This window comes from Dreissena polymorpha, chromosome 4, assembly GCF_020536995.1.
Source record: "Dreissena polymorpha isolate Duluth1 chromosome 4, UMN_Dpol_1.0, whole genome shotgun sequence".
Lineage (NCBI taxonomy): Eukaryota > Metazoa > Mollusca > Bivalvia > Myida > Dreissenidae > Dreissena > Dreissena polymorpha.
The window spans coordinates 137,466,269-137,491,071 of record NC_068358.1 but is presented as its reverse complement, the minus strand read 5'-3'; the positions used below and the strand labels follow the sequence as shown (position 1 = coordinate 137,491,071).

At 34.6% G+C, this 24,803-nt stretch overlaps 1 protein-coding gene across 8 annotated transcripts in view; it reads right to left on the bottom strand.

Moving 5' to 3' along the window:
* The window catches only part of LOC127876759 (sorting nexin-25-like), a 50,016-nt gene extending 25,325 nt beyond the window's left edge, over positions 1-24,691 (bottom strand). Inside the window, exons 1-13 of one of the 8 annotated variants that reach the window (XM_052422215.1) lie at positions 24,490-24,691; positions 22,472-22,571; positions 20,569-20,807; positions 19,712-19,872; positions 17,778-17,909; positions 12,721-12,896; positions 11,486-11,672; positions 10,483-10,559; positions 9,904-9,989; positions 9,423-9,542; positions 1,988-2,079; positions 1,741-1,780; positions 1,026-1,145 (exon numbers count right to left, since the gene is read on the bottom strand). In XM_052422215.1, the coding sequence (XP_052278175.1) occupies positions 1,026-1,145; positions 1,741-1,780; positions 1,988-2,079; positions 9,423-9,542; positions 9,904-9,989; positions 10,483-10,559; positions 11,486-11,672; positions 12,721-12,896; positions 17,778-17,909; positions 19,712-19,872; positions 20,569-20,796 (1,419 nt within the window). In that variant the 5' untranslated portion in view covers positions 20,797-20,807; positions 22,472-22,571; positions 24,490-24,691. Of the gene's footprint in view, positions 1-1,025; positions 1,146-1,740; positions 1,781-1,987; positions 2,080-9,422; positions 9,543-9,903; positions 9,990-10,482; positions 10,560-11,485; positions 11,673-12,720; positions 12,897-17,777; positions 17,910-19,711; positions 19,873-20,568; positions 20,808-22,471; positions 22,593-24,489 lie in introns of all 8 variants that reach the window. The other 7 variants (XM_052422208.1, XM_052422209.1, XM_052422210.1 and 4 more) reach the window with 7 other exon arrangements.
* Positions 24,692-24,803: the final 112 nt, after the last annotated feature.

Genomic DNA, 24,803 nt, shown 5'->3' with positions numbered 1-24,803 from the left:
CGGTCTGATGTTGACCGACTGTCTAAGAGACTTAGCATAGTACGGTCGCGATCGTGCCCGATACCCGGTGACTGATACTGCAACTATCATCCATGATCTGCGAAGTCACCGGGTATTTATCCACTCTTGTTTCTGCGACCATCATGTAGTCGAATATATGAAAAACAAGAGCAAAGCATATTCAACCATAAACTGGTCATAGACCAGATTATCATACGGCACATAAAATCATTATTTGACCAAAATGAAAATTATAATAATACTGCCGTAGATCATAAATTAAACAAAAGTTTAATTCAAAACAGATGAAAAATAAAATGACGATCAATTAGATTGTCATACGGAATGTTAAAATCATTATTGCACACAATGGCAAATGATAAACAATCTGTCAATAGAAGAACACGCTTTGCACGATCTCGTAACACATAAGAAGAACATGCTTTGCACGTTCTAGCAATGTATTAGAAGAGCACGTTTTGCACGTGGTCGTTCGCGCCTGAAAACACCCAGCATGGTAGAAATAAACCATTGTTTGATAAAAACAAGCATGGCTTACCTTTTACAAATGAAACAAAATCCATTAAATCCACACAAATTAATCCGAATGAGAAATAAAAAGATAAATAACACAATTTATCTATTCAAAACCCCAATCAACCAAATGAAATAAATCGAAAAACAATATTTTAATTCAGAGCTGTAAAAGACACGTATACACCTGGTTGATCCGGAAAGAATATTGAGGGTTGGTTACCGATTTTTGGCTAGGTTGCATTGCACTATGTTTAACCTGGCCTGTATTACGGTATTGAGGTAATGGATTCCCAGTTAAAATTCCGGATGAGTTATTTCCCCTTGGAAAGTATAAGCATACGATAACAGGTCAGTATTTATGACATTAAAATAATTGCAAAAAGCTTCTATCTAACAACTGATTTCAACAACCGATCTAAATAATCAAGATTCAGACTAGGTTTCTTTAAAGCAAGACTTCTTGTAATCATGGAGATATGTGCACTCACTGAGTCTCCAATCAGGAAGGTCTCCATGGCGCGGGCAGTGGACTTGTCTACCCGTACAACGCTGCCCGCACTGCAGATGTAGCCCTGGTAGATGTCATTGGCCAGGTGGTGGTGCTGCTTCTGTAGGGGTATGGTTTAAAAAATCTCAAAATAACTGTGCAAAATATGACGGCTCTTTTTAAATCAGCCTTGTTTAAATCTCTTATAGTTTAAACCAGAAATATCTAGCGTTGTTTGAATCCCTTAATATTGTATATGGACACTTTCAAGTCAATATCCTGGGAAGAATTAGTATTTGGTGTGTTTGGATCATTATCAGGCTTTCCAAGTGAGGATTGCAACCAAGACCCCCAGTTGCAAATGTGGACACCCCACTAACTACCGCATTCCAAGTTCTTCTGGAGCATTTTAAAGTTTTTTTTATTTAGAAAGATTTCGGTAACTCATGGTGGTAAGTAGGGATAAACATAATTGAGGAACTATAACAATTCCCCATCATATTCATAACACAAAAATATATTATTTTTACAGGTTCATTATAGGAACGCTATCTTGGACACACACTATCTACATACAGGGAATCTCAACTTGTTATATCTCAATCAATCAAAGAATCCATAGATTGTTTGAATGGCAAAAACCTAAAAAAGGACATTTGAAATAACTATGTTTATTATGCAGAATTATCATTTTGAACCAACATAGAATACCATACCTTATCTGCTGATTTCATGTTTTCAACTCCAACCCAAAACCTACAATTGGACAGTGTATACATATAGTGTCACAAACAATGTTAAAACTTGATATACCACCTCATTATCAACTTGTTTTGACTCACCAAGAACATAGAATATAAAATTGCATTCTCAATCATTGTAACATATTTAATCTTTGAGCGTAAAAAATACAATGAATCCACTAATTTAAAAGGATGCTATCAAGTGAAATCCTCTTCTCACCCCATCAGTGATTCATTTCCCTCGCGCTTCAGAAATGACTGGAAATACTCTCTACCTTTTGCGGACTTAAGTATCTCAGAAAATGCCACAACCTGCAAAACATATGTGTGTGTTAAAACATTTTAAAACTGGATCATTCAAGACCTGATTAACTCAAATGTTGCTGTTGATCTGCCTCACTGGGCGAAATTTAACAAATAGTTTTTTACTCTTATGTCTGTTGCTTTCAACATTGTAAGATATCACTACCTCGGGTTGCGATAAATTGAAATGTAGTAGCTTTTACACATTTTTTGGTTACAATTCTTTTTAGCCAAAGTAGTTATGCTAAAAATAGGAACATCCTTTTTTTTTTTTTTTTTTTTTTTTTTTTTTTTTTTTTTTTTTTTTTTTTTTTTTTTTTTTTTTTTTTTTTTTTTTGAATTTATAGCGTTTATTCACCTCCATACATTTACGTTACAAAGTGTATCGTTAGTTTACATGTTATTTTGTTAGTATACATTAATATAGGATTTTAACAATTGAACGAGGTAAATAAAATCTATGCATTTCATTATATAGACACAATCATACAGTTCACACACACACACGCACACACAGACACATACACAAATGAATGCCATGTTATGATACAAAAAGGAAAAGTATTTGGACTTCAGAAAAACATAATCTTTAATCAAACATTTGGATTTCAGACAATTAAAAACATTTATCAAACGACCATGGTATTACATATTTTAAGCAAACAACGCAATTTACAATAACACTATTCTATTGATCTACAAAAAGTTTTACAATTGACCAATTAAGTAGTTCCTTTTCTTTAAATTTAGTATTAAATTGAATCTCCCATGCTACGCACAGATAATTATTCAGCCCTCTTACTGAAGGTAATGTACCCTTTCTCTTGCATACAAAGATATACTTTTTAATTTCAAGAATAAGAATATTAATATCAGTCATGTTAATACTTGTACAACCAAATAACATTGTTTGACATGAAATATCAGTACATTTTTGCACATTATGGGATCTTAAAAAATCTACAACATAATTAACAATTCTCTTTGTGAAAATGCAAGTCCCAGAATAAATGTAATAGGGTTTCTTCATTTTCATTACAGAAGGAACATAAATTGTCATGAACAATGTTCATTTTAAATAACAAAGATTTGGTTCCTAGGATTCTGTGAACAATTCTTGTCTGGAACCACTGAGTGTATGTGTCTTTAGATATAATAAAAACAAGTGCGTGCACTTTTGTCCATTCAACGTTATTAAAAAGTGTATTCCATTTTAAATGGCAAGTTGGTATATCTGTATTATTGCTAAAACAGTTATAAACAAGTTTGTTTTGTTTATACCCTAATACTATGTTATTCAAGTAAAAAGATATAAATGCACATTGTGTATTTGGCTTTTTTATAAATTGAAGTCCTGATAATCTGATAAATGCATTCACAGTTCTAATTAAACCTTCATAAAAAGGAAGTTTATTTTAACGCCAATGAGATTTTCTAATACAGATTGTTTTAGAAATTCTCCAGAAGTGCACATTATATCTCTTACATATCTAATTCCCCTGTCATACATATTTGTATTATATATAATATTCATACCTATCTTAAAATTGTGGTTATAAAATAACGGCATATCAAGAATATCTTCACACTTACTGACATTTTGTTTATTAATATACTCAATGTAACATGTAAGGACATCTCTCCAAAAACAATTTTTTAAACTTATCATAATTTTTTCTATGTAATTTTTCCTAAATTAAACATTTTTTTCACATCAAACATAGAATATACTAGTTGGAAACATTTTCCGTTACTTGATACAATTTTCCTTAACCATGTCATTTTCATAGTTTTTTCAAAAGCATATATATCAGTCATGGCAACTCCTCCATCATTATATGATTTAATAGCAATAGTTTGTTTAATTTTGATGGTCCATCCCATATAAATTGGAAAAAAGGCTATTTATTTGTTTTAAAACTTTTTCTCCTGGGCTAGGGAGAGATATAAACAGGTGTGTAAAAAGGGGAAGTAGTAGTGATTTAACAACAGTTATCTTTCCTAGGGGTGTTAAAGTTCTCCTTTTCCAAAAATTTATGATATTGCGCAGCTTTTCAACTTTACTCGAGAAGTTTATTTCTATCATTTTCTTTAAATCAACATCAAATAATATTCCTAAAACTTTAAAGTTTGTTGTGCCCCAGACTAGTTTATATTTAGTTTTTATCGAGTGTATGCTATACTTTTTGGAGCCAATCCATATAAGATTTGTTTTGTCATAATTTATTTTTAATCCGGAACATAATGCAAAGTTATTTAAAAGATCAAGGGTAGCATTTAGGGAAACATCGGTGCCATCCAGTAAGAGAGATGTATCATCAGCAAACTGAGAAATTTTATATTCAATATTGTCTATCACTATACCTTTAATTGCATTACAATGTCTTATTTTAATTGCCAAAATTTCAGCACAAAGAATAAAAACATAAGAACTAATTGGATCTCCTTGTCGGCAGCCTCTTTCAATTGTAATAAATTCTGATAAAAAACCATTAATTTGAATTGCCGTCAAGGTATTATGTAGGAAAAGTGAAATCCATTTTTTCATTGTTGTACCAAAATTAAAATAATCTAATGTTTTTTCTATAAAATCGAACTCAAGGGTATCGAACGCCTTTTCAAAGTCTATGGTCATCAATAGTCCAGGGATATTGTTATCTTCTGTATATTTCATAATGTCATATAAAAGTCTGGTATTCTCACCAATATATCTGCCTTTAATAAATCCTGTCTGGTCTTTAGAAATAAGGGTATCAAGGATAGTTTTTAATCTGTTAGCAATAGTCCCAGATGCAAGCTTGTAAATTACATTTAAAAGCGTTAGTGGCCTTAGGTTTTTCAGAAAATGTCTGGGTTTATTATCTTTAGGTATACATGTGATTATACCTTGTTTTTGAGTAACTGACATGGTTCCAGAGGTAAAACCATAGTTGAGGCTTCTCACTATGAAGTGACCTAAATCTTTCCAAAATACTTTGAAAAATTCTGCTGTAAAACCATCTGATCCTGGGCTTTTGTCATGTTTCATGTTTTTTAAAGTAATTGATATTTCCTTAAGTGTTAGAAGACCTTCTAACGATTGGGATTGTTCAGTGTTTAATTTAATTGTGTTTATGCCTTTAAGGTCATCCTGTATATTGTAAGAGTCATTAATAACAGTCTTTGTATACAATGTTTTGTAAAATTTGGCAGTTTCTTTTAAAATACTATGATTGTCGAAAAGCCGTTGACCTTCATCGTTTTCAATAAAAGGGATGTTTTTACTAGATGCATAATGTGTTTCTAAATTACAAAAATATTTTGAGGGTTTTTCGCCTTCATCAATCCATTTTGCCTTGGCTCTAATAAAAGCGCCTTTCATTTTAATATTCCGTATGCCTGAGAGTTCGTGATGCAATAGATTGAGCTCTTCAATGTTTTCATTAGTTAATTGTTTTTCAATGTCTTCAATTGCTTTTAAAATATAATATTCTCTTTCTTTTCTCTTTTTGGATTTGAAGCTTGAATATGATATGGTTTTACCTCTGATTTCCATTAATAAAGTTTCTAAAAACAGTTGATCATTTATGGTAAACTGTATTAAATCATTTTCTATAGTATTAAGATATTCAATGTTATACACAGGTAAGACATATTGCTGCTTAATTTCTTCGATTTTTTGTTTCATACATTGAATATATTCTAGGTCATGAAGTAACGAATTATTAAATTTCCACAGTCCCTTTCCATGTTCTAGTTTGCTGAAATTCAATTCCAAAGTAATAGGGGAGTGATCTGATTTGTAACTTGCATGTATTTCCGATTTCCTGATAAACTGACTAAAATCATTAGTTGTTAAAAAGAAGTCCAGTCTGGCTTGTTGGACAGTGTTAGGCTTTCGCCAAGTGAAACATTTTGCATCACCGTTTATGGCTCTAAAAGTGTCTACTAGGTTTTTATCATTGATTACAGAAGATAACAATTCCCTTGACTTCTTATTATTATTCAATGTTTTATAGTTGGCATAATCAATGTTGACATCAAGAACTAAATTAAAATCTCCACATAAAATATAAGACTCATTTCCTATGGTCTCTATTACATTAAACAGTTTACTATAAAACAAAGGAGTATCATTATTTGGTCCATAAAGAGTACACAAAGTAAATCTATGGTCATCTATTGTTAAGTCAAGAATTAATAAATTTCCCTTTGTATCTTTTTCTTGATTGTGCACTTTAACATTCAGATTTGCCAAACATTTATTAAATAAAATGCATACTCCTCTTGAATTAGAAGTGCCAAAACTAAAAATAGGAACATCCTAATAACAATGAAATAGTATATTGTCAGGATGTATTCTTAGTTTTGGACGCAATTATTTGTTTACGTCTCCAACAAGTAATTATGGTCATTTAGAATTAATAGCAATATATACCGCGACATATTTGCTATGGTAAAAATAACATTTTTGTATTCCTTTCCATTCAAACAATGCCAACAATTTTATCTGCCAGCATGGCATATTCTACGAATAAATGTATTAACATAAAAAATAAACGAAGACTACAGAAAAGTCTTAAATCTTCATATAGCAAGCATTCAGGTAAACATCACTCATAACCATACAACTTTCAGCAATATATCACATACAAGAAATGCCTAATCCAAGTTCACTATAAATATTTTATATCATGTAAAAAAATGTTCACTACAATGACCTAAAAAAAATATTTTTTAGAATCAATGATGTATTTTTTTCACCTCCACATTTGAACTGACTTAAATTATGGTTGAGAGTGGGGGTGACACTTTTGTGTCTTCTTGCAATTGGAAAAAAAAAACAAATTAGCCAAAAGCCCAACGTATGTTTTATCTTTGATATGAGCAATGTACTGGGAAAAATGGGCTTATTGCATGTGCCTAAAGTGTTGTCTAATATTAGCCTGTGGGCTTATTGCATGTGCCTAAAGTGTTGTCTAATATTAGCCTGTGGGCTTATTGCATGTGCCTAAAGTTTTGTCCAATATTAGCCTGGCTTATTGCATGTGCCTAAAGTGTTGTCCAATATTAGCCTGAGGGCTTATTGCATGTGCCTAAAGTTTTGTCCAATATTAGCCTGAGGGCTTATTGCATGTGCCTAAAGTGTTGTCTAATATTAGCCTGTGGGCTTATTGCATGTGCCTAAAGTGTTGTCCAATATTAGCCTGAGGGCTTATTGCATGTGCCTAAAGTGTTGTCTAATATTAGCCTGTGGGCTTATTGCATGTGCCTAAAGTGTTGTCCAATATTAGCCTGTGGGCTTATTGCATGTGCCTAAAGTGTTGTCCAATATTAGCCTGAGGGCTTATTGCATGTGCCTAAAGTGTTGTCTAATATTAGCCTGTGGGCTTATTGCATGTGCCTAAAGTGTTGTCTAATATTAGCCTGTGGGCTTATTGCATGTGCCTAAAGTGTTGTCCAATATTAGCCTGAGGGCTTATTGCATGTGCCTAAAGTGTTGTCCAATATTAGCCTGTGGGCTTATTGCATGTGCCTAAAGTGTTGTCCAATATTAGCCTGTGGGCTTATTGCATGTGCCTAAAGTGTTGTCCAATATTAGCCTGTGGGCTTATTGCATGTGCCTAAAGTGTTGTCTAATATTAGCCTGTGGGCTTATTGCATGTGCCTAAAGTGTTGTCTAATATTAGCCTGTGGGCTTATTGCATGTGCCTAAAGTGTTGTCCAATATTAGCATGAGGGCTTATTGAATGTGCCTAAAGTGTTGTCCAATATTAGCCTGTGGGCTTATTGCATGTGCCTAAAGTGTTGTCCAATATTAGCCTGTGGGCTTATTGCATGTGCCTAAAGTGTTGTCCAATATTAGCCTGAGGGCTTATTGCATGTGCCTAAAGTGTTGTCTAATATTAGCCTGTGGGCTTATTGCATGTGCCTAAAGTGTTGTCTAATATTAGCCTGTGGGCTTATTGCATGTGCCTAAAGTGTTGTCCAATATTAGCCTGGCTTATTGCATGTGCCTAAAGTGTTGTCCAATATTAGCCTGTGGGCTTATTGCATGTGCCTAAAGTTTTGTCCAATATTAGCCTGAGGGCTTATTGCATGTGCCTAAAGTGTTGTCTAGCATTAGCCTGTGGGCTTATTGCATGTGCCTAAAGTGTTGTCCAATATTAGCCTGGCTTATTGCATGTGCCTAAAGTGTTGTCCAATATTAGCCTGTGGGCTTATTGCATGTGCCTAAAGTTTTGTCCAATATTAGCCTGAGGGCTTATTGCATGTGCCTAAAGTGTTGTCTAATATTAGCCTGTGGGCTTATTGCATGTGCCTAAAGTTTTGTCCAATATTAGCCTGAGGGCTTATTGCATGTGCCTAAAGTGTTGTCCAATATTAGCCTGTGGGCTTATTGCATGTGCCTAAAGTGTTGTCCAATATTAGCCTGTGGGCTTATTGCATGTGCCTAAAGTTTTGTCCAATATTAGCCTGTGGGCTTATTGCATGTGCCTAAAGTTTTGTCCAATATTAGCCTGTGAGCTTATTGCATGTGCCTAAAGTGTTGTCCAATATTAGCCTGAGGGCTTATTGCATGTGCCTAAAGTTTTGTCCAATATTAGCCTGAGGGCTTATTGCATGTGCCTAAAGTGTTGTCCAATATTAGCCTGAGGGCTTATTGCATGTGCCTTAAGTGTTGTCTAATATTAGCCTGTGTGCTTATTGCATGTGCCTACAGTTTTGTCCAATATTAGCCTGAGGGCTTATTGCATGTGCCTAAAGTGTTGTCCAATATTAGCCTGTGGGCTTATTGCATGTGCCTAAAGTGTTGTCCAATATTAGCCTGTGGGCTTATTGCATGTGCCTAAAGTTTTGTCCAATATTAGCCTAAGGGCTTATTGCATGTGCCTAAAGTGTTGTCCAATATTAGCCTGTGGGCTTATTGCATGTGCCTAAAGTGTTGTCTAATATTAGCCTGTGGGCTTATTGCATGTGCCTAAAGTGTTGTCCAATATTAGCCTGTGGGCTTATTGCATGTGCCTAAAGTGTTGTCCAATATTATCCTGTTATTGCATGTGCCTAAAGTGTTGTCCAATATTAGCCTGGCTTATTGCATGTGCCTAAAGTGTTGTCCAATATTAGCCTGTTCTGTCTGCACAGGGTAATCTTGTATGACACTTTCCACCTAAACTGGATTTTATCTAAGAAGAGACTTCCTTTAAACAAAAAATATTATAAAAGTGGTAAGTGTCATCCCTGATAAGCCTGTATAAACTGCACAGGCTAATCTGGGACAACACTTTACGTACATGCATTAAGTCCTGTTTTCCCAGAACAAGGCTCATATATTCCATAGGAGCCTAGTGCATCCAAGCCAGGAAACTCACTTTCTGTCCTGGCAGCCCTTCCAGCTGTGCTCCAACGTCAGTGCTGCTGGTATACGACTTGTAAGCCGGCCCTCCCAGGCTGCAAATACGCTTCTCACACCGCGTCTTGGCCACCTGAAGCTGCAAGAAAAGGGCCGCAATCGAAACTGATGCCTCAGTGATTGATAGAGAGCAGAGTTGTTGAGCAAGCTTTGCTGACTTGAATGTACACCAATGTTACAAGCTATCTATATGGAACTGAGAGACAAGCCTGAATATGAAGGCTTAATTTTAATCCTCTATATTCAACCAATGAAAACCAAAGATTATGTGTAATAGGAATTCTCAGTAATCAAAATAATTATTATATTTAGACTGAATTTTATACTACAACTTTCTTTTTGCTTGGAAACTCAAAATTCCTAACTCTTTGTCAGACCTATTTGCAAAGAAATGACAACATTGTTGTATCACATAAATGCTTATGCTTCTCAATAAAGACCTGATTGATGTATCGCTTTAGATTTCTTTTCTTCAACAGTTCCCCTTTATCAGTACTGCGAGAACTCTTGGGCGAGCCAGGCTTTTCTGAAATTTAAAACCATTTTTTCCATTAAATTATAACTAGATATTGAGCCACATCATGTGAAAAAGGGTCCAAGTGATTTGATATGCTGCCAGCATAGCTCTGGACCAGCCTGCATATTGGTGCAGTATGATCAGGACCTAACCTGACAACTTATGAGACAATGAAACTAACCTAATTTGTATTGTGGGGGATTAAGAAATACAATTAAAAAACAATTAATCCACAGTTCAGATCATAGTCTTTAAAACAATGAAACTTGAGAGACTATCAGGAGAGCAATTCTTGTTCTTATCCTCTACTTTTAAAGGCACTAATAGTAATCAATATTTATTCCACGTTTAGGAAAACTATGCAAACAACTTGTCTTAAACAAGAAAATCATTCCAATTATTGCAACAAATTTAAAGTATTTTTCAAGTACTTTCACAAGTTTTGTTTCATAAATATTATTCTGGAGTCAATTATGTTTTCCACACATCTATAGGTACTCACCGGCTCCAGTTGCACTCTGGGATCTCTTCAGCTTGTCAATAGTGGTAGCCTGCATGATCTCTGTCATAATGTTGAACCTTGGAGAAATTCAACAACCCACGTTCTGGTAAACATGGCTAAATACATGAGCTTCCCAGATTACCCTGTGCAATCCTAATCAGGGATGACAATTTCCTCTTTTATGGAATTTTTATTTCAAACAAATCTTCTTCAAAACTAAAAAAACCAGATGAGGTGGAGAGTGTGGTCCCTGATAAGCATCTGCGGGGTGCACAGAATAATCTGGGATGACACATAATGCACATGCATTAAGTCATGTTTTGTTAGAGCGAGGCTTAAACAAAAACATTCAGTCAAATTGCTGGTACACATACTTTCAAAACATCATTTGTAAGTGATTACCATACATTTAAAGTTTAAAAAATTGGACTGAGAACTAGATTTGATACATATACTGAAGCTTTAAAAACAAGAGGTGTGTTTGTCAGAAACACAATGCCCCCTACTGCGCCGCTTTGAAGCCATATATTTGACCTTTGACCTTGAATGTTTACCTTGACCGTTCAACACTCAAAATGTGCAGCTCCATAAGATACACATGCATGCCAAATATCAAGTTGCTATCTTCAATAGTGCAAAAGTTATGGGCAATGTTAAAGTTTTCGGACGGACAGACAGATGAACAGACTGACGGACAGTTCAACTGCTACCCGGGGGCATACACATTTGGTGATTCCTACAGACTAAAGACAAAGGTCAGAACTATCAGGTCACTGGTTTTAAGACAGCTCAACCGACAGCACATAAAGTGTTCACTTCAAGTATACAGATTTAACAAGTATGGTATTAAACATTTTTTTAAAGACAATCGTAAGATAACAAGTCAAATTTTCGTAAGGTAATAGTCTTTGATATCAGGTAGCGTCTAGTTGCATACATAGCTCTATATGTATTGTTTCAAAAAGATTCCAATTAAAAGTAGTAATGCAAAACCAATATTTACCGAAGCTGCTTCAAATGCTCAATATCCTGGCATTTTTCTATCATTTTCACAAAATCTTCGTATGTCGCTGCATATGTGTAGTTAATGCGAGTGGCTTCTGACAGTTTCTCTCGATACTCAATGTAGGACAATAGGGTCATATTAATGTAGTCCGGGTCACATATCAGCTCAATTGTTGGGCTCAATACTGAAATGTGAACAACATGCTAATACTAATTTTAACTGTCTAATTTAACCTTCAACCTTTTAAATACCTCAAAATTAAACATACAAGCATTGAATAACAAAATAGCTCTATCACAGACATTTGAAATTTTAAACACATAATGAATTTAAATTTAATTATGAATTTCAAATTAATAATTATGTTACTAAATATCAGAACAGAATACAGAATGAACATAATGTTTATTTACAACTTAAGCATTTACAGCTTATCGTCACATGATATGAACAGAAAAAACAAATTAACATGCGTTAACAATACATGACATTGTATACGTTAACAATATATGACATTGTATACAGTACAGTATATACTAGCATAGTACAGTATATACTAGCATGGCTTAATGTGAGAATGCCAGAACAATATGAGGTGGCTCTTAATTGCAAAGAGTATTAAAATGTAATACTTGAACAATTCACAGTTAAATAATTCAATATATATGCTTTTGAAAAAGATACATTCACATAGAAAAATAATATAACATATTTATATATTGTCAGCCCCAAGTTTAAAAGCTTTGATGCAAAAATTATCTAGACGAATTAATACCATTTTTTAGTTTCATTCAATAATTGCACTAAATATCACAATAAATAAATATTTACTAACAATATTTGTAATTTTTTTGTACAGAAAAGAATCTACAATATTAAATCATAATATCAACTTTTATGCATTAGAAAAACTACGATGCAATATGGTTGAAGAACATGTGAAAGCATACCTGTTGTAGCCACGACTTCCCTCAAGAGATGTCTCATAGGTGTGGACTTGGTGTAATACTTGGGGAGTACGACCACCAGCAAGGCCTCACTTACCTGTTGTAGCCATGACTTCCCTCAAGAGATGTCTCATAGGTGTGGACTTGGTGTAATACTTGGGGAGTACGACCACCAGCAAGGCCTCACTTACCTGTTGTATCCATTACTTCCCTCAAGAGATGTCTCATAGGGGTGGACTTGGTGTAATACTTGGGGAGTACGACCACCAGCAAGGCCTCACTTACCTGTAGTAGCCATGACTTCACTCAAGAGATGTCTCATAGGGGTGGACTTGGTGTAATACTTGGGGAGTACGACCACCAGCAAGGCCTCACTCATCTTCCGTAGATAGTTCAGCTCAGCCTCCTTGGACCTCAACCACGGATGAAGAGAGAATGGTGTGCTAGTGTTGGGGCAGTACCTTCACGAATGATATTAGAACATTTGAAAACATTTCATAAAGCAGAAAGTGTCATCACTGATTAGCCTGTCCATTGCACAGGCTCATTTTAGATGACACAAGCAATAAGTAAATTTTACTCAAACAAGACTCATCTGAATTAAAACCAAGCTAAACCACTGTGCACATTATCAAACATCATGTTAATCTTTCAAACCTTATTTCATACCAGTGAAAAGTGAAGTCTCAAATATTGTTCAATATTCCTTCATCTCGTTGAAATTTTTCTTCAGGAAAGTTTACTTTATTTTGTTTATATTTTCATTTTTAAATGTATCAATCTTCGCAACTTGTGTCAAAATAAAATTATTAACAAGAGGGCCATGATGGCCCTGTATCGCTCCACTGTTTTTTTATGCGAAAAAAACGCGCAATGCGCATGGGTTGAAATGTACTCAAGCATGTGTCTTTCTCTGTCTATCCCTCGTCCCATTGGGCGCTTAAAGTTGGAAGGGTGAGCATTTTTATATATGGAAAAAGTTACTACCGTGTTAACTAAACAGACTAAAAAGCCCGGGAATTGTTCCTTTGAAGCACAGTCCCATTGCTTATAACGTAGGTACATTTATCTCTCCAAAAGATATTGTCGTTCTTTCTATTTCACATATTTTTAGATGCTGAAGATCAAATATACGCATTTGATTTGAAACAGATTCACAAGACCCGTAGGAATCAAAATGCCAAAACCCTTTACCAAACGACACATTTTGGACTTTCCCAATTTGAAAAAGGTTGCAGACGACAATTAAATTGTAATGGAATATTAAGGAAATAATCAGGTAGGGTAGAAATAATTGTGATAAAAGGAGAAATTGCTCATCTTGAGCAATTTCTCATTTTATCATAATTTTTTATAAAGTCGTCAGCTATAAACCCGTAAAATCCTGTTGGTGTTTGGTAAAGGGTTAATTATCTCTGGTTCCTTCTTAGAGCCTTTCACACATTTATAACAAATACAATAGTAGCATCTTTCTTTGTAAAGAATCATCTCAAACAAGGGCTGTTTGTAAAACATGCATGCCCCCCCCATATGGGCTGTCAGTTGCAGTGGCAGCCATTGAGTGAATACATTTTTTGGCACTGTGACCTTGACCTTTGACCTAGTGACCTGAAAATCAATAGGGGTCCATCTGTGAGTCATGATTAATATACCTATGAAGTTTCATGATCCTAGGCGTAAGCTTTCTTTAGTTATCATCCGGAAACCTTTTTTTTTTGTGAAGTCACTGTGACCTTGACCTTTGACCAAGTGACCTGAAAGTCAATAGGGGTCATCTGCGAGTCATGATAAATGTACCTATGAAGTTTCATGATCCTAGGCGTAAGTGTTCTTGAGTTATAATCCGGAAACCATTTTTCTAAGTTGAGTCACCGTGACCTTTGACCTAGTGACCTGAAAATCAATAGGGGTAATCTGCGAGTCATGATCAATGTATCTATGAAGTTTCATGATCCTAGGAATAAGCGTTCTTGAGTTATCATCCAGAAAACATTTTACTATTTCCGGTCACAGTGACCTTGACCTTTCACCTGAGAATCAATAGGGGTCATCTGCGAATCATGATCAATGCAACTATGAAGTTTCATGATCCTCGGCATAAAACGTTCTTGAGTTACCATCAGGAAACCATTTTACTATTTCCGGTCACCGTGACCTTGACCTATGACCTAGTGACCTGAAAATCAATAGGGTTCATCTGCGAGTCATGATCAATGTACCTATCAAGTTTCATGATCATAGGCATAAGCGTTCTTGAGTTATCATCCGGAAAACATTTTACTATTTCGGGTCACCGTGACCTTGACCTTTGACCTAGTGACTTCAAAATCAGCAGGGGTCATCTGCGAGTCATGATCAATGTACCTTTGAAGTGTCATGATCCTAGGCCTAAGCGTTCTTGAGTTATCATCCAGAAACCATCTGGTGGACGGACATACGGATGACGGACGGACCGACATGTGCAAAACAATAAACACCCTCTTCTTCGAAAAGGGGCATACATATAATTAACAACCCACACATCCCTTAGACCAACAGGCCTGAGAATATTATGATAATCTCAAGATTATTTCTTATATTTATAAATGTATTTAATTAAGTAATACATATGACTTCTAAGATCAATTCATAACTTATATTAAGAAAATTATAAAATGATCAGAAATTTATATAGATCGTTGAGCAATTGACAATCATATCTCCACAATTCATGAGTCACAATTCACAAATGGAACAATGAATCATTAGTTATTAAAAAGCAGCATATAGACAGTTAAGAACATTGCACTTAATTAATTCCAACACCTTCTCTTGGATACAAAGTTTGAGTTTACAATGCAGAATCATATATTGACTTTTATGGAAATAATTATGTTCATGGAAGTTGTGTTTTAAAATCAATAAGATATTATTAAACTGGTTTAAACACTACAAAAAAGACATTAAATAAACATGTCATCCGAAGTTTTTTTATCCGGATATATGGTCACTTTCGACATATTTTTAAATAAATCCCGACTTTTTTCAGTTTATTAGAAAAACATTCAGAACACATGTTCTTACTTCAATTCCTTTGTAAGCAGTCACCATCTGATCTAAAATGGCACTAAATGACAGGGTTTTATCTCATGTTTACAAGATGTTGTTGTTGTTGTTGGTCACAGCCACACGGCCGCAGTAATCTCCCCTGGTAAACGTCATATGTTCAGTTTTGTGACCTCCCGGGACAGGGTCAAATTTGAGCCCTGGGGAATAATTTGAACAAATTTGGTAGAGAACTATTAGATATCACAACATACCAAATTTAGTAGCCCTAGGCTCTATAATTAAGAACAAGAAGATGTTTGAAGTTTGCACAAAATAGGCCTTATTTAAGCATATGTTCATTTTTGTGACCCCTGGGGCAAGGTCAAATTTGTTCCCAGGGGCATAATTTAAAAAAACTTAGTAGAGAACTATTAGATGTCACTACCTACCAAATTTGATAGAAATAGGCCCAATGGTTATGGACAAGAAGATTTTTATAGTTTGCACAAAATGGGCCCAATATAAGCATATGTTCAATTTTGTGACCCCTGGTGAACGGTCAAATTTGATCCCAGGGGCTTAATTTGAACAAACTTGGTAGAGGACTAAAAGATGTCATTACATACCAAATTTGGTAGCCCTATGCCATACGGTTATGGACTAGAAGATTTTTAAAGTTTGCACAAAATAGGACTTATATAAGCAAATTTTCGATTTTTTGACCCCCCAGGGCGGGGTCAAATTTGACCCCAGGGGCATAATTTGAACAAACTTGGTAGAGGACTATTATATGTCACTACATACAAAATTTGGTAGCCCTAGGCCCAATGGTTATGGACAAGAAGATTTTTAAAGTTTTCACAAAATAGGCCTTATATAAGCAAATTTTCAATTTTTTGACCCCCCAGGGGTAGGGTCAAATTTGATCCCAGGGGCTTAATTTGAACAAACTTGGTAGAGGACAATAAGATGTCACTACATACCAAATTTGGTAGCCCTTGGCCCAATGGTTATGGACAAGAAGATTTTTAAAGTTTTCACAAAATTGGCCTTATATAAGCAAATGTTCAATTTTTTGACCCCTGGGGCAGGGTCAAATGTGACCCCAGGGGCATAATTTGAACAAACTTGGTAGAAGACTATAAGATGTCACTACATAGAAAATTTCGTAGCCCTAGGCCCAATGGTTATAGACAAGAAGATTTTTAAAGTTTGCACAAAATAGGCCTTATAAAAGCAAATTTTCAATTTTTTAACCCCCCGGGGCAGGTTCAAATTTGACCCCAGGGGCATAGTTTGAACAAACTTGGTAGAAAACTATAAGATGTCACTACATAGCAAATTTGATAGCCCTAGGCCCAATGGTTATGGACAAGAAGATTTTTAAAGTTTGCACAAAATAGGCCTTATATAGCAAATATTCAATTTTTTAACCCCCCGGGGCAGGGTCAAATTTGACCCCGGGGCATAATTTGAACATACTTGGTAGAGGACTATAAGATGTCACTACATACCAAATTTGGTAGCCCTACGCCATACGGTTATGGACAAGAAGATTTATAAAGTTTGCACAAAATAGGCCTTATATAAGCAAATTTTCAATTTTTTGACCCCCCGGGGCTTGGTCAAATTTGACCCCAGGGACATAATTTGAACAAACTTGGTAGAGGACTATAAAATGTCACTACATAACAAGTTTGGTAGCCCTAGGCCCAATGGTTCTTGACAAGAAGATTTATAAAGTTTGCACAAAATAGGCCTTATATAAGCAAATTTTCAATTTTTTGACCCCCAGGGGCAAAGTCAAATTTGACCCCAGGGGCATCATTTGAACAAATTTGAAAGAGGTTCACCACAGGAACATTCCTGAGAAATTTCATCAGAATTGGACCAGTAGTTTAGGAGAGGAGATGTTTTAAGAAAAAGTTAACGCACGCACGCACGCACGGACGCACGCACACACGACGGACACAGGACTATGACATAAGCCCCGCTGGCCTTTGGCCAGTGGAGCTAAAAACTAATATTGTTAAGTTTAATGTCAAAGTTTTTAAAATCATAATAAAATCAAAAAAGGAATAAACTAAAGACTCAAATCACAGTAAGGAATAAACTTAAGACTCAAATCACAGTAAGGAATGAATTTAAGACTCAAATCACAGTAAGGAATGAATTTAAGACTCAAATCACAGTAAGGAATGAATTTAAGACTCAAATCACAGTAAGGAATGAATTTAAGACTCAAATCACAGGAAGGAATGAATTTAAGACTCAAATCACAGTAAGGAATGAATTTAAGACTCAAATCACTGAACTTTTTTGACGAGGCTCTGACATCCTGGAAATGTGTTTTCAACTTTTGGACGATGTCTTGTGTGACAAACTGCACTGTGTCAATCTTGGCCAGTCGAACACTGATGTTTTCTATCACAATCCAGATGTCAGTCCTTAAAAATGTTATAAATTGATAATGTACAACATAGCAAACAAACTGATGACGATTACAACTGACTTTCAAAATGATATGATATTTATAATAGTATTTTAGACATGAACCTTACTGAGGAATATGATAACTGTCCTAGTACACTCAACCTAGTTGGTTATTGCATAATTTGATATATGATATAAACATAAGTAATATATGTCAGTTACATCAGTATGAAGACATATTTTTGGTTATTGTCTATAGAAATTGATGGATGCAAGTTTCCAAAACCATAGAGTTTAAAAGCTTTTTCCATAGACAAGATCTATTTCAGTTTGTAACCCCATATGATTCAGTTTACATCTTGCCAACTGTCAATCAAATCCTTATCTAAATATCGAAAGACCAAACAGCGATCAATAAATCATGTGGTCCGGTCGTAAATGACCTGGCTGCCATTTTCTAGACTGCCTAGATTATCATTTTTTCAAAGAGTTTCTTTTATTTTCTTCAGAACAAAAACGTAAATGAAATATGGTTAAACTGTGTCAACATGGTTCTCGTTACTCAGACAGTTGGTGTCAACAACGATAAGAAAGAAGCATTCAATGAACATGTATACCATTTCCAAAGCCAAAACATGATCTTGACAAGTGCAAATGGAAGCTTCAATGTGTAGAATTGCCTCATCATAGAATGTTAATTTATTTCCCAAAATGACCTTACTTATTGTGTTTTAGCACTTTTCATTGCAAAGATTGATAAATTACATTATTATAAATATTAAATATGAATAATGTCACTTTATTATGTAAAAAAACAGGGCATTTCGGTACCCTCCTTATGAAACTTTACGGAATCCCCGTAATCAATCGTTATTTTGTGTCAGAAACAAGAGAAAACAATGTTATATTATTATTTTCATAAAACATATCCATGAATGACATAATAGAAGAGTAACTTATTACTTGTATCACAAATACACCTGAAAACTTGACAGATGTCGATACCTTTGCAAGCGCCTGACATTGGCAGCTTCATTATGTAGACTGCCCCAAATCCCCGTTAAAAAACGTTACTTTATTTCAGAAAAGTACAAAACTGATTTGCATTTTCAATTATAAGGATTGATAAATGTCCCATAAGAAATGTTTAATAGTATGGATATCACTTGTACACGTCTTAAATGACATCGGTAAATATCCTTGTAGAAGTGTTATTTATTACTTATACCACCATTACACGTACAAATATGGGAGATTTTGGTACCAGTGCAAGAGTCTAAGAGCGTGTTTAAATTAACAAAATATAGGTTATATACAGCTACTGTTATTTAAAAAAACAATAGTTTTCAAATTTGAATAATACATAAATGACATATAAACACTTTAATCAGTGTTATAGCCGAGGAAAAAAGTCCATAAAAATCCTCCAAAATATCCCGTAATCTATAGGAATATACGCCACTTTGGTGTTAGCTTGTCTAGGTTTTCGAACCACTTGGCCATGTGATGGGCGGACGATCTTCTTCCAGGGGAGATGTCAATTTGGAACTTGAGTAATTTCATTCAGACAACTGTTCTGACCAAGTTTCATGATGACTGGACAATAAATTTGGCCTTTAGAGTATATTATACAAGCTACATGTTGATTAAGCAAGACAGGCAAAGTACAAAAGGCTTTTGCAAAAGCTAACCATGAGTATGGTCCAATGGTGTGTTAAAATATGTCTGATATTTTCAGAGACAAATACATTATAACTGTGGCAATTAATTTTATTTACATGACACTGCATCACAGTCATAATGTCACACAACTTACTGAAGGTATGAGAGTAACGAAGCCTGGTCCTTGGACAGCCCCTTGTACCAGGACAGGATGTAGTCTCTCAGTAGGAGATCTATAACCTCCTGCAGTGCAAGGTCCATGTTTCGAGAAATCACAACTTTTTTCGGACCTGGGGATTGTGAGGACTTAACTTCCTGAAATTTACACATTAATACATTTGAGAATTGATCTGGGAAACCAGGGCTAAATACTGCCCCAGATTAACCTGTGCAGTACCCACCAGCTTTGCAGGGAAAACATTCGACCTTATCTGGATTTTTGTTGTAAAGAGAATTCCTTTCGACGATTAACTCCATAAAAGAGGTAAGTGTTGACCCTTATTAGCCTGTGTGGACTGCACAAGCTTATCAGGGACGATACTTTACGTACATGCATTAAGCCATTGTCCCCAGAGCTCTGCTCATCAGTATTACAGTTTGGTCATAAAGGGCTATTTACCTTGTGGTTGTTTTTATTGGTCATAAAGGGCTATTTACCTTGTGGTTGTTTATATTGGTCATAAAGGGCTTTTTACCTTGTGGTTGTTTATATGTCATAAAGGGCTATTTACCTTGTGGTTGTTTACATTGGTCATAAAGGGCTAGTTACCTTGTGGTTGTTTATATTGGTCATAAAGGGCTATTTACCTTGTGGTTGTTTATATAACATTTATATAATATTTTTATAACATAATATATATCAGCAGCAAAACAACAAATCTAATTCATCAACTGCTATTTTCACTTAAATAATATTATTATTATTGCTTTAATTATTTTTATATATTTTATCATTATTAGTAGTAAGGACGCCTTAATTAAGCACTATCAAAATAATCTAGATATATTTACCATCATATTTTGCAGGATTAATCGAACATGGGACTGTTGAAACTCCTTAGGCAGGGGAGGAGGTGTATATTGTTTTCCTCTGACTAAAGCCCAGCTCACTCCTAGATAAATCCCAAGTGTTGCAATGGCAGCATGTGCAAAGAGCATAAACACTGTGAACACAAGGTCATAGTAATACAACACTGCAGTCACTGCCCCAAAGGTTCCTATCACAACTGGGTAGTTCATTTCTCCGATCCCTGAAAGTAAACATGTGTAACATTTAACCTTAAATTGATATACTTTAGGTGGAAGATTTTGGATTAAATGTTTATTTGGATTATTGAACTAATTAATAAGTGATCATATTAATTATTCAACATAAAAGTAATACTTGGATTGGTGGCAGGTATTTGGATTAGTTTGGAATACACTATAACAGGGCGTGCACCAGTGTATGTCAGATAGATCATAATACTTAAATAATCACCATTGATATATCAGTCTCCACCAAACATGGCTGGAATGACTAGTCTTAGTCTATTTATGTGTATTGTTATCATCTGAAATATTCAGGTAAGTAAGGTCCACATCTATGATGGTCTAATTGTTTTACAATGTAATGTGTATTTAGAATCGCAATAACAATTTATAGTAATGATCTTCGTCATCTGTTCCGTCATGATCTGGGATGTCATACTCCAGGCATGAAAAAGTCTGGTTGTCATTTATCAAGGCTGTTGTAGGTATAGGTCATCTTGACCAGATTCCTATCTGAAATACGCACTTGTCGCACGTTGTTTTGGAAAGCTGACATGTTCGTGAGAAATTATTAAAGGTCCTGTAAAAAAGAGGATGTTTTGTTTTCATTTTACAGGACATACTCTGCTGGAAAACTGCATTGATTTTGACAGATATATCTACAGTTTCTTGTTTTCAAAACATAGTCTGTAGGGTCGTCCTAGAGATTCTGTAGGCTAAACTGATCTGTTCTATAACTACCAGTTGGTATTTCCATAATTTCACTATGATAATTTTTGGTTCCATGCTATTTCTGGCACCTCAGTGCTAAATTATCATTCCCTCAAATTAAGCTTTTCCTGATATAGATCATTTTTTTACAGGGCTATAGATAACTTTTGGGGTATATTGGGTAATTCACCCCCTGTTTTTGACAACAATAGGGTTTTTGTAAATTTAATAGAGTTTTAGCAAAAATTGTCACCCACTACTTTTGAGCTTAAATGGGTTTTGCAACCCCGGTTTTTTAACTCAATTGGGTAATTTAGGGAACGACATATATGATATAATAAAAATCTCCAAAGGTTACTATATTATTTATACAAATGAAATTCAAAAAGGTACCTGTACAAAACAACAAACAATCACTGAATTTCTGATCAAGTTTATTCATTTTTGCGTTGAATAAAGACCGAGTTCGTGAAAATCACTGCACAATTGATGAAGTTATGGCTGTTCAAAGTGATGCACCCCGTTTTTGGGTCATTTTAACTTGAATACCTTGAAAATGAAAGTAGAAATCGGACGGGTCTACGAATAATTACAATAATACCCCAAAGATTGATAACCGCTGGAAAGACTGCCTTCTTTACTTCATAGGATGGCATATAAACTATCTGGTACATTTTTGTACGGAAAATAACCAGTCTAAAAAATATGCCCGATGTTGGTAAGAATTGTGTTTTGTGACGCATTTTTTTATGGGAATTACATTACGCAAATACGCTTGTTATCTATAGCCCTGTTGTTAACCTTAAAAACGAGGCTCTTGTGACGATATCATGCATGCACTCCGAGCGGTACCCTGCTCCGAGTATTTTGTTTCATTGCCATTACTACACTTGAAAATAAATACAGACACAACCAAGATGAGGAAAAAATAGAATGATTGCAAAAATCTTACTTCAACTGAAATTATCCAAATGTGTCCCTATTCCATTCAATTTTTTTAGTCCTTTTCATTAAACTTCGGTATAAATTGCAAAGTGAGGCAGATGATTGCCCTAGTGTAAACACAACATTTTCTATTTTTCAATGAAAATTTCATGTATTTGACTTATTTTAAAGACAATACTTTTACTTTTTCCAGATTCTCAGAAAATGTGTGTGCTGGACGTTTCGTGCCACTACCAGTTCGTGCCACTGATATTTGTGTAGGAGGGCATTGGACGTTTCGTCCCACTGATAATACATAGGCGGATAGGTGTGAATAATACCGTATAGGTGTGAAATCATAACAGGAAACTTTCGCACCTTTGATTGTAACATCTGTTCAATGGGAAAACAACAATGTTTTTTTTTCAAGATTGTTTGTTTAAGAGTCAATTTAAATGCTTCATATAATACATTAACAATACATTACATAAATATATTAAAACATCAGAAGTGAATGCAAACATACATACATACAAAAAATGCATCATACCCAATCTGTTAGGATTATCTTGTGTTGGCAGAGATTACATAAATATATACAAACATTTGCAATAAATTGACATTAACAACATCAGAAGTGAATGCATGCATTCATTTTAACAATATCTAGATTGATAACATAAATATATTCAAACATTGTTTTAATACACAAATACAAAAGTGCACAAATATAGAAACACAAATACAACAGCATACTATCCTATCATACACATACACAAATAATATATACAATGTATTGCATTTCAGAAGTTCTCATCGTGGATGTCATCCTGGGTTGTGATCGGTCCCAGCCCAATGATATGGCTGCACGTCGCTCTCAGCAGTTGAGTAGTTGTCATGTCATCGTCTTCGTTCTTCTCCCAGATCTCGAAGAGCCGCCCGTGCACTTCTTTGAAAATTTTACGGTGTATCCGAGTCAGGGCGTTCTCCGACACAAGGCGGATTGTCAGATCCACTGTTTCTGCCTCACGGCGCAACAGGGGGACGAGCACGTAAAATCCTAGGTCGGGACGCCCTGCTCGACCGTTGATTCTGCGATGCCATCCTGGAAAAAAGAAATATGTTGTGAACTATATGATGTATATTAGTTTGTATTTAATAATATTTAAATTATAACTATCCAATGAAAATGTGATATATTAGTTTTTATAAGATAATATTTAAATTATAACTATCAATTGAAAATGATATATTGCTTTATTATTCTATATATGTAAAAAAATACCTTAAACGTCGTTGTTCGTTCGTACCGTCTGGCGGTATTATATACTGTGTGTTCAACTGACTTTATTTACTCCTTCAATGAATTACACAGTTTGTATAATAATTAAAGCGGCGAGTTGTTTACTAATTGGTTACTAATTGGCCATTAAAAGCCCGTGTCGGTAAATTAAAGGCCCGAGTCGGTAATTAATTGTTTGCTAATTACGTAAATACACATACGGCTAATTAAAAGTTTGTGAGTCGATAGTAAAGCATAAGCTTTTCTTAAAAGAAAAAGACCAACTTTATTTAAAATTGTATTATTTTTCATTCGTGTTATATATTATTATTTATGTATATAATATATACAATTGAAGCATAGAAAATAACAGCATTTCATGTTTTATATTTATTAAACATAATGAACTATGCACACATGTTTTTATACTAACAATAAATCATTTTATTTTATTATTACAAGCGCATACACATGATTTATAAAAAATAACAACACTTTATGCTTTATGTTTATCACATATAATACACTATTTACATATATTAGTATACTAACGATAAATCATTTTATTTGTTTGTTATTTATAATCATAATTGTCAACATTGTTGTAATTTTCTACATTTACACACACCGCAATATCATTCACACCTATACGGCATTATTCACACCTATTACGCCTATATATTATCAGTGGGACGAAACGACTACCCCTTTTCAACACAAATATCATTGGCACGAACTGGTAGTGGCACGAAACGTCCATAAACCTATATTGGATTAAACCGTCTAGAATATGAACTGTGCGTGCACACACGCAGCGTATATTGACATCTAGAGTCCGTGGTGCACATCAGCAAAATATGTGACAAGATGACGTATTACATGCAAATACTGAAAACTTTAGCAGATTGTTGTGGGAAGTGTCGGACTTTCTTGTTGTTGTTGTTGTTTTGCATATTTAACCAAATTATGAACGAAAATGTTATTGAATAATTTATTTATAATTAGCATAGGTAATATTTGATAGTAATATTTTATATGAAACCTAAAATTTCTCCAATATGGTTTAAAAAACGGATAC